General features: G+C 50.7%; 1 protein-coding gene across 2 annotated transcripts in view; it reads right to left on the bottom strand.

The window, feature by feature from the left end:
- Positions 1-15,631, bottom strand: part of HK1 (hexokinase 1) — a 61,935-nt gene extending 46,304 nt beyond the window's left edge. Inside the window, exon 1 of one of the 2 annotated variants that reach the window (XM_019731719.2) lies at positions 15,422-15,631. In XM_019731719.2, coding sequence (XP_019587278.1) covers positions 15,422-15,484 — 63 coding nt within the window. In that variant the 5' untranslated portion in view covers positions 15,485-15,631. Of the gene's footprint in view, positions 1-4,435; positions 4,683-15,421 lie in introns of those variants that run through there. The other variant, XM_019731720.2, reaches the window with a different exon arrangement.
- Between the last annotated feature and the right edge of the window lie 1,850 nt (positions 15,632-17,481).

The raw sequence follows: 17,481 nt of genomic DNA, 5'->3' as shown, positions 1-17,481 counted from the left end.
GTTCCCCAAAGAAAGGCAACATGTTGAACAGACCTTTGGAACTCACCCAGTCGCTTGGCACAAAAGAGGAATTCAATGAACATTGAATGCTGGAATACTTTATTGTTATATTGTGGTTTTCAAGTGCTTTCACATCTAGTATGTCATTTAACCTTCAAAGCGACCCTGTTCAAAGAGACATTCTTAATCCCCATTTTACGGATAAGGAGACTGAGGTTCCAAGAAGCTAAGTGATTAGTTCAAAACACACAGCCAGGAGTCAGGTCTCCTACCTGCAAGACTAACACTCTCCCTACAATCGTTCTCATCCCTGGGGGAAGGCTGGTCCCCCTATACTGTGGAGGGCAGGCCCAAGCAAAGTTGCTGAGGTTTTCCAGCTGGACAAGAAGCAGCTTCTAGAAAAGGCAGGGCCCTCTCCGTGTCTCTGTAGCCATCCTGCCTCCTAACTCACGGTGCAGCCCAGCACAGGACACTGATCCGAGAATCCCAACCTTTTAGGACAGCCAAGCCAAAGCCAAATAGAGTCCAGAAGCCCAAGTAAGCAAGCGGGCTGGGGACAGGGGAGAACCTGGCCCCCAAGTGTCTATACAAGGAGGGCCTTCCTCCTCTGGGTCAGGTTCACGAATCATCATGCAGTACAACCCCTCTCCAAAGAGATGTGGAAACTGGAGCCAAAAAGAGGGTCCCACTTGGAGCAAAGCTGGCCCTGAACTTGAGGACTCCTGGAGCTCATGTCAAGGAGGATAAGCTGAGGGGAGCACTTTCCTTGGGAGCCAGGAGGGGCCTCTGAACTATCAGAGGTCCTGAGGTTGGGGCTGACCCAGGACTCCCCCACCCTACCCAGCACCTCACTGAACAAAGGCCTCCCTGCCTGGCAGCTGGCTGGGCTGCCACAGTCCACCGGGGAAAGAGGCTGAGAATGGGTGGTGGCAGAAGAAGGTAGGAAAGAAGGGTGTCAGGAAAACCACTCCTGCCCGTTTGTTCCAGATCTTGGTGTGGCTGACCTCTACAAGAAACCCAGTGAGACAGCTACTATTTCTTACCTAACATGGGGCCTGAAGCCCGGGAGGGGTGAGACAGCAAGGATGCTACCTGGAAAAGGCCAACTTCCGGTCTTTGGAAGTCTGACAGAGTTTGTGGCCTTTTCAACTTTTCTATTTCTGTCCCCTGCGTCTCCAGATCTTTTCCTCTCCTCCTCCTCTCTCACACTCACACGGCCACAATCCTTCCTCGTAGGATGCTCCCTCCAACCTGTAGCTGCTTTACTGCTCTGGCCAAACGCTGGTACCCAAAGAATCCCTCTTGTGCCTCAAACCCCCAGCTCTACATTTTGATGACAGGAGGGCACAACGCAGCACCTCTTCTGGCAGCTTCAAGCTGCGAGCCCCCGCCTTTGGAATGTCTATCGTAAGCTGTCTATCATAAAACGGAGGCTCCCAGGAGTCATGATAGGAACCCCCAGAGCCCCGAGGTCTCCCTCTCACACAGGGTTGTCTGATGTAAGCATGTAGGACTCTGGTCAGGCTGGGAAGGAAACAGGGAGGTGCTGGGACCCCAACACAACAAGTCATGTGGGGTCCTGCAGATGGTTTGCCAAGACTGACAAGGACCCTGGTCCAGCCTCCAGGACCTCATTCTCTGGAAGGGAGATGGGACACCCTTCTCTTGAGGGCTGGAGTCAGGCTGGCTGCACAGGGCGGGCACTCGTGTCCAAATACTGTGCAAATACTTGTCTAGATGGTACTTTCGGACCATGAGGACCTGAAGGATCTCAGCATCTCCAGAGGCTGGAATGCAGCAGAGACAGCTCCGGAAACATCAGAAGAGAGAACACAGCCTCGCCAAGTCTCCTGGCCCAGAGCCATCCAGCTAATGGACAAACCCATGGGCCCCCCGCACTGGGCTAAACTCAAACATTTCTGTGCCCGACCCCAGCCCCCCGCCTGCTCCCAAGAGAACATACACAAAAAAACAATTCAAGACTGGACATGCCCAAGTGAACAGGCCAGTCGTGGCAGGAGGCGTAACCACTGGTGACCCAGGCATTTTGACCCCATCCAAGGGGACATGGCCATGGAAAATTTTCACTCCCTTTCTTGTCCTCTCCCATGAGGATCAAGAACAGGGCAGAGCAATAGGTGTGACTGAAGGTGTTGGGTACAGGCCTTTAAAATGAACTTTGCAAGTGAGACACTTTACTTGCAAAGGAAATTGGGGAGCTGACCGTGAAAGGTTAAGAAGGTCTCTTGCGTAAGAGCAGGCAGATTTCAACATCAGATTCGCTTCTCTTTTCTAGACTGACTCAGAAGAGGACGAGTCCTGAGCGATTAATATTATTTTAGTAACAACTCCCATTTGCAAAGGGCTTTCCCCTTTACACACAGGGCTCTCACATAAATGAGCCCATTTGGATGTCAGAGAAAGAGGAGAGATGAGCTCATGGATGCCAGGCGCCGGGCATGGAGCGGGTGCTAATATGTTAGTTCCTTTTCTCCAGGCACAGAGGCCCAGGGAAGTGGGCAGGAAAGATATCATAACCTCCATCTTATAGCAGAGGAAACTGAGACCCATGACTCATGCAAAGTCGCATGGCCTGTAAGTGGCAGCTTTCTAACCTTTCGTTTTGGGCTTCTCCTTACACACGTCCATTCTTTCTCACGTGGCAGGAAGAACACAGAGCCACAGACAGAAAGAGATAGGTTCAAATCCAAGATCTGCCGTTTATTAGCTGCGTGACCTTGGACAAGACTCTCTGAGTCTTGCTTTCTTCACTTTTAAGATGAGGATAATAATACTTTCACCTCAGACAGCTTTCGGGAAAATTTTAGTAATGTGCCAAGAACAAAGTAAGCACCAAATGTCATTTCCCATCCTCTCATCTAAATGATCAAAAGGGAGACCAGCTCCCTCCTTCCCCTGTCTAACTGACATAATTACATCTCCCCAACTCTTTTTACCCAAATACCTAGAAAAATGCATTGATTACCAAATGTTATTGACCCATCTGTAGAAAACTAAAGGTCGGTGGCACTACACCTGAAACCATGGCAAAGGAAAGATTCTGGCCAAATTCCTCTGAAACATTTGCCCTCTTTTATTAGTTTATAAAAACAACTAATATTAAGTTATGGTAACAATAGTAATACTTATTATTAAAAGACATGTGAACAACACACAAATGCATAAAAGTGAGAAGTATGACTCTCCCCCCAATCTCCCCAGAGATACCCTTGCTAATAAAGCTTTATGTCGGAGGACGGTTTTCCTACTTAAACAAACTCAGCAGGTGTCCTACTTAACTCTACCTTCCTATTTCCTCTGGGAACTGCCTCTAAGACTCATATTGATTCATACATACAAAACTTGGGTTTTTTCATTTCATTTTACAAGAATGGAATCACATCACAAACACTTTCTCTTTTGAACCCTTAACTCTACCTTCCTATTTCCTCTGGGAACTGCTTCTAAGACTCGTACTGACAGCCATACTGGGTCCTCAGGACCCAGGACGTGGCATGGACAAGGCAATGTAGACTCTGGCTTGGCCATCCTGTAGGCACCTCCGTCTTCCATCCATACATGGGTGTGTTCAACGACTTTGATGGATAAAAGCCTCTCTGCTTTGCACAGCACTTTCGCCTGCTCTTTAAACTATCCCGTCCGAAGACATAAGGCACCACTTGCAATGATGTCCTCACTTGCAACAGCCCAAGGAAATATAAGCGGCCAGAGAGGCTCTCTAACTGCTCAGCAAGAGAACCGGGATAGATACCAGTTCCCTGATTCCTGACCCTGTGCTCCATCCTCTGTACTTTTCTTGCTCCACTCAAGGAGAACCCAGGCCGGATTCTCCCTGGAGCAGGGAGATGTGGGAATACAGGTGGCATCAATGCCACACAGCTCCCTGCCTGGCAGAAGGCACACCACTCGAGTATGATTTGTAGGAGGCCTTGTTCACCTCCCACCAGCTCCAAGTTGCCTGCTCTGCTCAATTCCAGTCTCACACAATCTTGGGAAGGGAGTTCAAAAGCCATAGGAAGCCCAAAGGTCCAAGCCCAACAGACCGTCTGCTGTGGTGTGTGCCGGCCCAACCCCTCCTTCTGCCTGCCGGTGGCTCGTGGGGCTGCCCAGCAACCCCTCACAGCTGCAGGCGGTGGCCGGCCGAGGAACCCACATTTCTGTCCCACTCTGAGCAGCTGGTCACAGAGAGGAAGTTGGCCATAACGGGAGACATTTTGACCTTGGGGGTGCCCTACAGGAACCATCGACTTCCAGCACACTCCTGCCTTCCCTCAGGCAGCCTGGGGCCCTGATAGTGGTTCTTCGCCCCCAAAGGTCCTTCCTCACAGCTCCACCTCTGTTCTGCCTCTTGGCCTGCACATGGCCTCTCCGTGCCCCACGCCGTCTGTCTCCCAAAGCCTATCTCCACACTCACCTCCTCTGAAGGACATGCCATGATCTGCCCCACCCAACATCGGCTGCTCCCCTCCTCGGCATCCCCTCGGCCGTCGGTGTCACCATGTAGGAATTAATTTGCCCCGATGAACACGTCGCAGTGTGAGAGTCTTTCCCAGGCGCTGCAGCAACACGTGCATGGTCTGTGCCTCCAGCTAGAGCATGAGGGCCAGGGGTGCAGAGGCCATACTTTCCCGGCCCTTTGTGTCCCCCTAAAGCCCTCAGCGTGGCTTCTTAGCTGGGCTGGGTGTTGTTCTGCTGGGCGGGAAGGCCTCCGGTGACGCCTAGCTCGCAGTCTCAGCAGGGTTTGCTGGCTCAGATAAGGCCCGAGACTCCTCTTCCCTGAATGGCCCAGCCCTCCAGCACCAGCCCCTCACTTTGGCCTCATGGTGACCTGTGTGGGGCCTCTCCTTGAGGACAGAGTGTTCCAGGGGTTCTCTAACCCCACCCCGCCTTCCTCTCATAACATCTGCATCTCAAGGCTGAGGCCCCGGACCCGGAGCCCTATAGATAATCAGGCTCTCACTCCGCTACTCAAGCCTCCCAGAGGCTGCTGAATACCCGAAGTCACCGGGGGAAACGTGCTTGGGAAAAAAAATTCCACGTCAGAGGCTCCTGAGTCAAAACTGTGTGTGCGAACATCAGCAAAGCACACAGGGTCCTTTCGGCATGTTAAACACTGCAAGGGGGGGGTTCCCTCTGCCCACTCTCTGTTTCGAGGTTCAGACACCGCTCTCAGTGCCGTCTCTACCGTTTTATTTGTGCTTCGGAACTGTTCTGTCTCCCTGAGCGTGGGCAGAGCACCTATTAAGCAGCAGGATTGTTCATACGACACTTCTGTTTACTCCCAACAAATCAGGAGGAAAATGGGGTCCCCCTTCTTGATGCAGAAACTAAGGTTCCAGGAGCTGAGATGAAACAGGAAGCGTGGACGGGGCCCAGACCCTGATCCAATCTGCACACTTGCAGGGTGGGCGTTATCAACCTCGCTTCACACAGGAGGAACCTGGGGTCGCAAAGTTAAGCAACAGGCCCTGAGCATCCAGCAACCAGGGCGGCTCCAGCGTGAACTCCAACGTTGGTGCTCCGTCCCTGACCCCAGACTCCTCTTGCCAGGAAGACTGCGGGAGGCCTTGAGGTCATACCCAAGGTCCTCCTGGTGACCTTGGTACCCCCTAAGAGGTACTTCCTGGCTGGTGAGAAAGACCAAGCCGTTGCCCAGGACGACAACAAAGCTGTCATACTGAACTAGCTAAAAATAAAGGAAGCACCTGGTACCTAAAGGGGAGCAGAACAACCCTGGAATGTGGCTGGGCAAGAACAACAGGCTTCACTCTGGGCCTCCGAGGCTGGGCAGGGGCCAGGCTCCAGACTCACAGTTCCCAATGTCCCAGGTGCCTCCACACAAGAGGGAAAGAATGATCTGAAATGCAGTTTTGCTTTCACTATGAGACAACCAGACCCTAAAGCCATGAGTTGCAAATACTGCAGGGTAGGAACTAGAAATCAAAAGACCTCAGGCCTTTTCCAGCTACACTGACTCCCTCTCTAACCTTGAGCAAGTCACTCCATCTCTGTGTTTTTCCATCAGTAAACAGCAATCATAAAAACTGCCCTCTCGCCCTCACCTACGGCGGCACAGGAACTCGGTGACACTGTACTCCTTAGGACATTGGCTTTTCAGAAATCCATGGTGGCAGAGGCAGAATGGTACCCAGCATCGGTGCCCCGCTCAGGGCTCTGGCCACCTACCCTGTCATCCAGAAAGCTGCATTCCCCAACCATGTCTGTCACGGTGCCTACAGGTGTGTGAACAACCATGGCTGAATAACCATGATAACATTTGCACAGTTCTGTACACTTTCCAAGTGTTTCCCCACCCATGCTCTAATTTGATAAATGGGCAGATAGTCAGGCAGGACACATTTACCCCATCTGACAGATAAGGAAACTGAGGCACAGAGAACTTGATGTCCACCGAACAGCACTGCTCAAGCTAGAGGGATCCTTTAGAGATCATGGATTCCAGGCCCTGGTCTTAGGAGGAAACCGAGGCCCAAGGACCCCAGGAACCCACTGTTTTAAATGCAGAGTGCCCCTGTCCAAATCTGGGAGCCACAAAGTTCACTGTCTAGCAGAACGCTGTCTAACAGGGATATTATGCAAACCGCACGTTTAATTTTAAGTTTTCTAATAGCCACGTTCCTAAAAAACAGGTAAAATTAATTTTAATAACATTTTATTTAACCCTATATAGCCAAAATATTCCCACATGTAATCAATGTTTTTAAAATCATTACTGACCTATTTTATATATCTTTCTGTCATTACAAAGTCTTCGAAATCCTGTGTGTATTTTATACTTAATGGCACATTTCAAACCAGAGTTGCCACATTTCAAGTGCTCAACAGCCACACGTGGCTGGGGGCTACTGTTCTGGATAGTGCAGCTTCCAGTCACATGACCATCATGGAAGCCGTTAGTGACGGCTGCTACGGGGGAGATCACTGCAATGCACTTCTCTGGAAGGGGAGCCCTGCACAACGGCCCTGGCTCTGCATGCACGGTGAGAGCTCCCACTAGTGTCAGACAGACCTGTGTCCCCGTCCCAGCCCTACTGTTTTCTGGCCACCGAGATCCCGTCAATTCCACTTCCTGAGGCTCACCTGCCCCATGTGCAGTAAGACGCAGATAGAAGTAACCTGTATTCAAGCTTGCTGGAAGGACTCAACTAAATCAAGCATGTGAGAGTGTTCTGTAAATGGAAAAGAACTTTGCAAAGATGAGGTGGTGTCTTTATCACAATAGCAGCCAGGGTCTCCTACTCCACTCACCCCACCCATCCAGAGAGGGTACCAGAAGGCACGAGACATCGGAAAAATGAGCGAGACTGAATAATAGCTGAAGACAAACTCCATGTGTCAGTCAATCAAGGAAATAAGCTGCTTACAATATGGCCAGGCAGGGCCTGGGAGAGAACCCTAGAACAATCTCTACGCGTGGGCACCACAGGGAGAATTAGGGGCTCTTCTTGCAGGTTAGCAGTGCCTTCTCTGGGGCTGCTCTTTGAAATACAAACAAGGATGGGGGAGGTAGACAAAGGGAAAGGGTATGGGAAAAATATGAAAACCAGGAAAAGTTCCTAATATGTCACTGTAAATGACTTTATTGGGTCAATTTCCTTCCCACGTGGAGGGAGTTGGTCAACACTGAGCAGCTGGGGTGGAGGGTGGGGAGGTAAGGATGGAGACTCACAAACCAGTGTGCTGGTGTTGGTGAAGATGGGGAGGAAGAAAATGGGGGTTGGGGTACCCGGAGCGTCCTGAGCCCAGCTCTGCCCCTCCCCCAGCTCTTTCCCTCCTTAGATCTATTTCCCTAAACAGCAAAATGAGAGAACGGAGTTCTGAGTCAGGGAACTTGGTAATGTTCCAGTCCCTGTCATTGTGAGCTGCGTGATCATCGACAAGTCACTTCACCACTTGGAGGGCTCAGTTTCCTCATTTCTAAATGGAGACAATGCCTTCCTCACGGTGGATAAAAACAGGGGCTCTCCCAGCAATTCCACTCCCATGCATATACTCAAGAGACACGAAAGCATACGTCCACACAGGAAATATGTGTATACATACATTCACAGCAGCTTTATTTATAACAGCACCAAAGTGAAAACAACACAAATGTTCATCAACTGACAAACACATGAGCAAAATTTGGTGTATATTGGTACAACTGAATATTATTCTGCAATAAAAAATGAAGTAATGATACATGAGACAGCAAGGATGAACCTTGAAACTATAATGCTAAGTGAAAGGAATCAGGTACAAAGGCCACATATTGTATGATTCCATTTGTCCAGAAGAGGCAAATCCATTAAAAAAAAAAAAAAGTAGATTAGTAGATGGTCATGGGCTGGCTGGAGGAAGAAATGGGGAGTGACTGCTAATGGTTATGGGGTTTCTTTTGGGGGTGATTAAAATGTTCTGGAATTAGATAGTGGTGATGGTTGCACAACCTTTGAATGTAGTAGAAACCACTGGATTGTACTCCTTAAAATAGTGAATTTTATGGTATGTGAATGATAAACCAATTTAAAAACAAAAGCAGGGACTCTGCCATCAGACGGGTCTGCATGCTGTCTGGCTTTTCCATTTACTGTCTTGAGTCCTCATCCACAAGTGGTTATAATAGTACCTACCTCTCAGGGGCGTTTTGGGGATGTTATTATGCCTTTAGCATACCGTGTTTCCCCAAAAAGAAGCCCCTGTTAAGATCTCAGCCAGATGGACGCATTTAGTACATTATGACGATGTTCCAGAAGACGACGACATGACTGTATTTGAATAAATGTAGATCGTTATACATGAAAAAATAAGACATCCCCTGTAAACAAGCCCTACCGGAGCAAAACTTAATATAAGATCCGGTCTTATTTTCGGGGAAACACGGCAGGACCTGGCCGTAACTGTGACAGGCATTACCCATTGGCTTGGATTATTAGTGTTATGACTAGTAATGATTAAATGAGACCTATGATGGGGAAAAGACAGGCCTCTCACAGTCACTCAGTGTGCCCTTCCCTCTGAGGTACCCTCCAGATCTCGGTATCTGCGAGCCTGCAATCAAGCTTGGAACCAGACAAACATGATCCAACATTGTCTGCCTCGCACAGAAATGGACCTCTCGCTCGGCTTCTATTTGCAAAGGGCTGAGCTGCAGACTTCACATTTCAGTTTTCCGTGCTGCCACCCTCTCCTTTTACAGAAAGGAAGCTGAAAGAGGCTTCTGGGTTGAGTTTTCTCTAACAGAGCTGGGCACACTTAGGGAACTGATAAGCCAGCCCTGCTGGGGTGAGATCCACCCAGGAAGAGAGGATGTGTGGGGAAAAGTACACATGTGTGTTTTAATTCTCAGAAAAGTTTAACGGATTCACGCTTGAGCGCAAGGGGCCACAGCGAGTGCTCATAAGCCTTTGCCTGCATCTACTCCCCCTCCTCGGTACTGGGCAAACATTTTAGCAGCAGCCCGGGCTGGCACTGCTCACAATGAAAGTTGTCAACTTCATTCAGTAATACTTTGCAACAAGGGCTCTGCTTGATAAGGCAAACTAAGAAATGGCTAATTTTAAACTAAGCTTGAATGCTGTAATGTGAATGAAAAGAACTGAGAAGAAGCAGACTCTTTAAAAATTATCAAAAAGTTTTAAAGGTTTGCCTGTACCAAGGGTTGGTGTGGAACAACAGGAACGTGTACAACGTGCTGATGGGAGCGGGAACTGGCATGACCACAGAGGATGGCAGTTTGGCAAAATCTTGAAAACGGGAAGATGTCCACACACCTCCACCTGGAAATTCCAGCCCTAGAGACGCAGCCTAGGGAATCTTGCGTGAGGACTGAAGGAACTATGCACCAGACTGTTTATAACGTGAAAAATTAGAAAGCCAAATGCCCATCAAAAGAATAGATAAACTAATTGTGCTGTAGTCACACAACGTAAGACCGTACAGCAGCTTAAACTGATGAAATAGAGCTAGATGGATCAGCATGGAAAAATCCCCCATATGGAATGCTGAGCTAGCGAAAGCAAGCTGCAGAAGGATACATCCAGTATAGCACCCTCAACAAAAGGTGAAAATCGTATCAAGTAACACTCTATACTGTTTACATGATATGCAATGAAAGTATAATACATGCACGGAAATGATAAACACCAAATTCAGGACAGAGGTCACCTCTGGATGGAGAAAGGAATGGGACCAAAGACGGACACAGAAGGGGTTTCAGTCATGCCTGTACTGTCATTGTACTTGTGTCTGTTATTTTTCAAATGAAGAGTGAATACACAGGTGTGTGTTACGTTAACTTCAATATTTTTTAAGCACCTCAACTATTTCATAATAAAAAATTAACCCATATTTATTGATTTGTGGGGGAGAGAATTAAAATACACATTCTAATCATTAAAATCAACAAAGATGGCTTTTTCTCCTAGAGGAAAGAAGCAGAGGGAGCAGGAATAGCTCGCTGGGTCCCATTCCAGATTTTCTTTAAGACCTTGAGAAAGTCACCTATCTCCTCTGGAACTCCAGTCCCTGTTTCTAAATGGGGAATAAAATCTCTGCTTTCCGTCTGCAGCACACAAGACAGGCAGCAGGACGACCAGGGAAGGAGCTGCAAGGGCGAGAAAACTGCCCTGGGACACACAAAGATAATACTTCTGGTCCTGACAACCTTGCTGAGGGTTTTGAAAGATTAAATGAAAGCATGCATACACACACACACACACACACACACACACACACACACACATTTGTGTATACTGTTAGATAGATAGATAGATAGATAGATAGATAGATAGATAGATAGACGGACAAATAGATAGACATAGACACACGTATATTTGTGTATACTGTTAGGTAGATAGGCAAATTGATAGATATATAGACACACACACACACACACACACACACATTATTGGTATCTGATATGACACTCATAAAGTGTTTCAAGATGCTTAGAGATAAACCATTAAAAAGAGAGGAAGCAAAACTACATATTGGTAACTATCCATTTGACTCTCCCTTACAAAATTTCTAATACAATACTCCCTTTGTGCATCTAGAGCCTGGCTTTAAGCAGTTCCGAAGGTAGTGATTTCCCAGCCAAGATCTGACCACTAGCCCCTATCTGCTCTCGTGGCACCCTAGTCCGTGGCTTTCCACTTATAAGACAGCGAGTAATTATTTACACTCCACAAGAATAGGGACCATTTCTACCGGGTTTATAGCTGTTCCCCCAGCTGAGCACAGTACTCTACAAATAATTAAGGACTCAAATGTTTTCTAAAGAAACCATTAACTTCCCATGATCGGATTTGATTGTAAAGGTCCCCAAATCAATAAGCAGGTGCCAGCAGTCCAGCCACGACTGCTTCCTGGACGCAGAGGTGGATGGCTGCCTCCTCATGCAGTATCTCCCCCGGGGCCTCGTCAGGCATGCTCAGAGCTGACTCCAGTGGCTAATTCTATCAGGCAGGAGTCCCTGACTGCGGATGCACACAGAGATGGTACTACTTATGCCAAATCAGTCTTTTAGGAGAAAGCTGCCCATGCCTTCTCCAGAAACCAGCGGGAGTGTGGGAGGACAGCGCAACATGGCCAGATGTGAAAGTCCTTCATGCCCACCCACTTTCCCAGTTTATTCCCTCACGACAGCCCCAAATTATCAAACCAAATGAAGTGTTGGGGCTCCTAGGAACATCCAAGTAGCGGGGACAGGGATTCTGAAATAAAGGTTCACCCACAAGTGAGACTCATGGATACTTGTATGACACCAGAGCAAAAGGTACCTGAGACATTTTTCATAATTTTCTAATGCTCATCTCTCTCCCCCCCGACCAACAAGGAAAGTGCATTTTTTAAATGCTTGCTTTTGCAGCTGGGACACATGGGCTCTGAGAAACTAGACCTTGGGTAATCCTTTGACTGCTACGCATACTCTCCCCCACCTTCTTTGGCTAAGTACACTGAAGACTCCTGGGTTCTGGCCCACGGGACTAATCACACGCCAACGGGGATCACTCAGGGTCAGGGGGATCCCACCCAAAGAAAATCCACTGGCGTTTGCTCATCATTCTGACAACCCTGGAGGAAAGAAATCTAGTCTTTCTTTAGAGGCCAAGTTCTGACCTTGCTGGACTCATCTTCCTTACCTAAACAAACAGAGGACTCATACAATACTTCACTCTCCTGCAGGCTCCTAATGGCTAAACCGAGTGGAAGAAGCTGGCGAGATGAGAGGCATGTTAAAAGTTACTCGGAGGTCAAAGGAGCCAGTCTCTCACAGCAGAATTAGCGGATGTCTGGGATTCTGATGAATGGAAATCTTTCACAAGCAAACATGTGCCTCCTTTTCCTCCTAAAAGCACTGAACGAGTGAAAGGAAACTATGTTGGTGCTTAGTTCAGCCTAATGCCAGGACACCCTTTTCACAGGACCCCATTAATCAATATTATTCAGACATAAAAAGGAAAATGGGGCGCTACACTGGGAAGCCAGACACTTGGCCTGTTTCAACCCAGGATATATTTATGAAGTTGAATTACTGACATGTCTCATAGGCAATAGGGAGAGAAACGACACCCTTTTCATGATTACTTTTATATCCTGAGCAATCCGGGAAAACCTTTCCTTGCATCATCCCCATCTTTCCTCCTCCTACCTCCAGGCCAGAGAACAAGAGGATGGATGAGGGTTAGTGGATGAGGGGATGCCAGGGCTGTCTCTAAAGCCCCAGAGTCTGCCTAGGGCTGAAGGGCTGAATCATCATGGCTGCCCACGCTGGCAGGTTTGGGGGGTGCAGAGGGACTGGGTCCCTGCCAGGTCTTTGGTAGAGCCCGGCCTCCCCAGGAAGATCAGGACTTGGAGTCCTGCACCCCCACCGACTTTCCCATGGCAAGTGGTGGGTAGGAAGGGCTGGTCTCCAATAAGTCCTGAGTCCCAAGTGAGCAGATGCAGTCTTCCCAGCATCTGCACAGGTGGAGGTGGTGAAAGCTGACTAGGCCATCAGAACAAGTGCCTGCTACATGCTTAGGAGGCCCAGGAAACTTCCTGGGAGGCAACACATGGATGGCAGTACCACACAGCCCATCAGGCAGGCCAACGTGATCGATCTCCTGGCAGATATCCATACCCCCACCTCCCCATAGAAAGCAACATAAGAAGTCCTCAGTACAAGAAAGTACATCCTGGGCCGGCCCCATGGCAACAACTGGTGACCGACTGCCTCAGCCAGGGGGGAGCGCAAGGCTCCTAATACCAGCATGGGCCAGGAAGCTGTGTCCTACACAACTAGACTGAGAAACAACGGCTTCAACCAGAGTGGCGGGGAGGCGGAAAAAGAGGTGGGGGGAAGAAAGTATATTTTGTTTTTAAGAACCTCCTTGACCAATAATATTATCTGGTGGAAGCTTTGGCCTCAAGACCCTCCTCCAACAAGGTTATGAGGCCAGAGGTGGGCGGGAGGGAATGTAAGAATCTCAATCTCAGAGGAGGAGGGATTTGAAGATCAACTGATTCAGAAATCACACCCTCAGATGCCTACAGAAGCCTGGTGGATAGAATGTGAGTCAGGCCACCACGAGGAGTGGAGGGTTCTGGGGCCACATGGGACACTGTGTGCCTGATAAAACAGGTCCCCCTGAATGCAGTCCAAACCTCAACCCAGCTCAGCCCTGGAGGGCACACAGGTGGTGGAGAGTGTGGATGCTGTCAGCTCACAAGGTCACCTGAGTCCCCACCCCAGGAATCTGCTGTCTTGAGCTACAAAAGCCACCTCGCGCAGGGAGAGGGCAGTGAACTCTTCCAGGCCTTAAATTCCCACTGTGAAATGGGAAGAACATCAGTGCTGCACAACACCACTGAGGAAAACTCGGGAAATGCACATGCCGGCATGCACAGCTCCCTGAGCTCAGTGGCCAACAGGAAGCTCCAGGGTGCTCCACGGGAGTGAGCATGAGTGCTACAGTTTGACTACTTCAGGGTCACTGTCACTTATAGCCATGAGGGACCATGGCAGATTCCCAGGCCCGTCTCCTAACTCACTCATTCTGGTCCCCACTCAGTTCAGGATCCAGGATGCCAGCAGCAACCCCAGGGCCTTTGTCTCAGCACCTCCCCCTCGGCTGACTTCCAGGAGGAGGCTGGTCAAGTTCCCAGTGGAGAGAGGTGGAGACCTGGGTCACACCCTGGCCTCTGCTGCTAACTTGTCCGGTGACCTTGATGAGGTCACCCTCATCAAGTCTATTTCCTATTGTGCCAGGGGGTTGTCTGAGGTGGACAGGAAGAGAACTAATGAACATCCTGTGGCTTGTAGGGCAAAAACTCCAGGCCTGTTGCTCCTGCCTCTCACCTGTAGGTAGCACTCCCTTGTTTGAACTCCAAAGTGAGATTGACTTTACTCGTCCATCCCAGCTTTCCCAGCAATAATGTCACCAATGCGGGACTTGGGTGGGTCAGGAGGCTGTGCCAGGCCTGGCAGTGATAAAATGAGGATTTCCCTACAGTCCAGGCTGATTCTTAAAAACATGATGGCAAAGCTGACATAAGGGAGAAATACACCTTTAAGACCTGCCAGCAAACAGTATTATGTTAAACAAATACCCAAGGCAGCAACACCTCAGGGTAGGGAGATGCATTCACACTCAAGTACACACATGCTTCAGCACACATGGCAAAACCTCCATTCACCTCACAAGACCAGTCTCTTATTTCAGCTCGCTGGGCTGTCTGGAAATAGCTTTAAGAGAGCGGTCACGTAGAGAAATAAAAAATTCCATTCAGACATGCCGCTCCAGTCCCGAGGCCTATGAACGAAGTTTCCGGTGGCCTCTGGGCGCCTCCCGGTTCCCGTAAGCCGGACCAGTTACCCAGTCCTCAGATTAAGGAGCAGCTGCAACAGCTGGGACAGCCGGGGTGTCAGCTTCTCCCAGGCACCGGACGCCCTCCGCTGAGAACCCCAAATATGGAATGCCTGGCCTCCCGCCAGCACCCCCGCCTACTGCGCGCTCACCTCCCCAGCATCTCTGGGATCACTCCGCAAACACTCAGACCCTTCCAAATAGGCCCTACGGTCAGGCCCACCGGTCCCCACACAGCCACCTTCCCGCATAGCCGGGGGCCCATCTGACATCCGCAGCCGATTTCAAGGACACTGCAGCAAGCAACCCAGTCTCAGGGGTCTTCCCCACCCCCCAAACACACTCATACACACCCACAAACAATCCCAGAAAGAATCTAGTAAGGGCGAAGCCTTTCCCAACCGCTCTGCAGTCCAACCAATGTTGGCCTGGGGAAGGCCAGACGCAGGAGGATAGAGGATGGAGGCGGCGGCGGCGGCGGCGGCGAGCGGATGCCGGAATGCAACGCCGAGGCCAGAGCGCGGGGCGGCGGAGCTGGCGAGGCTCACCTTTTTGATTTGGTCATCCTTCAGCTCAGTGAAGTAATAGGCTAGGAGCTGCGCGGCGATCATGCTGGCGGTCGGGGACGCGGGGTGGCAGGCGTGGGGCCGGCGTCGGTCCTCCGCAGCCTTGGGGAGCAGTGGTCCTCGGGTTGCTGTTCTGCGGCTCCTCCTCCTTCACCCGCGGCTCCTCCCCCACGGTTTGTGGCGCGGCGGCAGCTCGCGCGCTCCCAGTCTCCGCGCTCCCGTCCCCGGGAGGGTGACAGCCGCCAGCAGGCCCACCTCCTCGGCGCCCATTGGCTGCCGTGCGCATCTGCAGCGCCGGGTGGTGGCGTCCGGACCTGGGAGGGGGGGCGCGGCGGCCGCACCCTCCCGCGCCGGAAAGGGGCGGGCGACGCTGAGAAATCCCCCACGGCCGGGCATCTCCCTGCACGTCTCCCACGTAGGGAGCCTGTGCGAGGGTGGGAGGCTATCTCCAGGCGCGCACAGTCACGCGTGGCGGCGCCGCGCCCGGGCGGGGCGCAGCGAAGAAGCGCGGAACGTGAGGGAGTCACCGTCCGGCTTGGCTAGGACGAGCGGTTGCAAACGACTTGCTGCGAGCCGGGCAACCCGGGGAGACGGTCCCCTTCCTCGAAATTAGGGCTAGCCCCGGGAGTTCCGTGATTGGGGAGACGCCGGGAGGGGACTGGCAGAAGTGGGCGTGGAAAGCGAGCGGGGCCTATTCAGGCGGAAGCGGGAGCCCGGAGGCTTCGCCATCCTCGCACCAGGCCCCCGCGCCATCCGGCTGTCGTGGGTCCAAGGGGCCAAGGGCGGAGCCCCACTGGGACCTCCTGCGCAGTGCATCACCCCTGCCACCCGTGCTGCGGCGCTTCGGGCCAGCCCGGCCTAATCTCCGGCTGGCGGATTTGTTAAACCAAGAACGACGCTCCACACCCCCGCCCTCTGTCAGCGGTTCTTACGGCTGTCCCCCAGGAGCTCACGCTTGGTAGGCGGGATTTGGCCGTCGGCCCGGCCTGTCCCCATCCTCCGGGCCTCCACTTGCTTTTGGGCACCCAGGCTTGCTGGGGTGAGCGGACAGTTTAGGCACGTCTCCTAGGTGCTGCCTTTTTTACTTCCCCAGAGGAAGTTAGCAGGGTTGGGAGGGATCCCTGGAAAGCCATTCAGCTTCAAATGGGGGAGAGGAGGTGCGGAATTAGAAGTGTTTATGCTGCTGTTAGGGCTGATAGCAATTGTAGGATTCTTAGATTAATTGCTTCTGTGTGCCTGACACCCCCAGGAGCTCAGCTGCTTTACAAGATGACATGTAATGAATTAAGAATACAAAGAAGTGGTTACTATCCTGAAAGGAATTTGAGGCTCAGGGAGGCCATGTATGTTGTGGGACTTTGTACAACCAGGAAGTTGTAGATCCAGGATTAGACCTTGGGTGTTGTCCTCCCAGTTGTATGTAGCTCCTCTGCCTAAACAGGCCATGATCCTGGGACCAGGAAAACTTGAGATAGCTAGCGTCCTCTCCCCAGCACCTCTACCCCAGCCTGGGGAAGACCCAGTAGAATTGGGGGAGGCTTAGGTTCAGGACAGCTTCCTCCAGAACCTCAGGAGCCTGACACTGCTTTAACCAACTGAAGAGGACCTTAGACGTGGCCTTGAGGCAGATCCCGCAGTCCAGAGCGCAGTCCCCAAGCCCTGACTTGATGGCTGTGGCCACCTGCGTCACTTCTCTGAGCCTCATCCTCCTCCATACGATGGAGATGCTAATGCCACCCCTGCAGTTGGTGTGGAATACCACAAATAAAATACCTGCTTATAATACACACTTAATAAATGGTAGGTATTATCATAAGATTGTGGAGCTGATGAGGTTTAAACTTCCAGGCCTTCTCACTTGCATTCCCCCCTTTCTAGACCTTGTGAGGGCCTAGCCATTTTATATTTGTAATTTCAAATTAATTTTCCAAAGAGGCTCCCCAAAATTATTTAAGCTTCAAGCCCCACAAAACCTGGATCTACCCCCTTCACAAGCCAGAAACAGGTTTTCTGGCATTCATCAAACATTTTACCTACATGGC

The sequence above is a fragment of the Rhinolophus sinicus genome, linkage group LG07 (assembly GCF_036562045.2).
Source record: "Rhinolophus sinicus isolate RSC01 linkage group LG07, ASM3656204v1, whole genome shotgun sequence".
Classification (NCBI taxonomy): domain Eukaryota; kingdom Metazoa; phylum Chordata; class Mammalia; order Chiroptera; family Rhinolophidae; genus Rhinolophus; species Rhinolophus sinicus.
The sequence above is the reverse complement of the archived record's forward strand: the minus strand, read 5'-3'. Positions and strand labels throughout refer to the sequence as shown.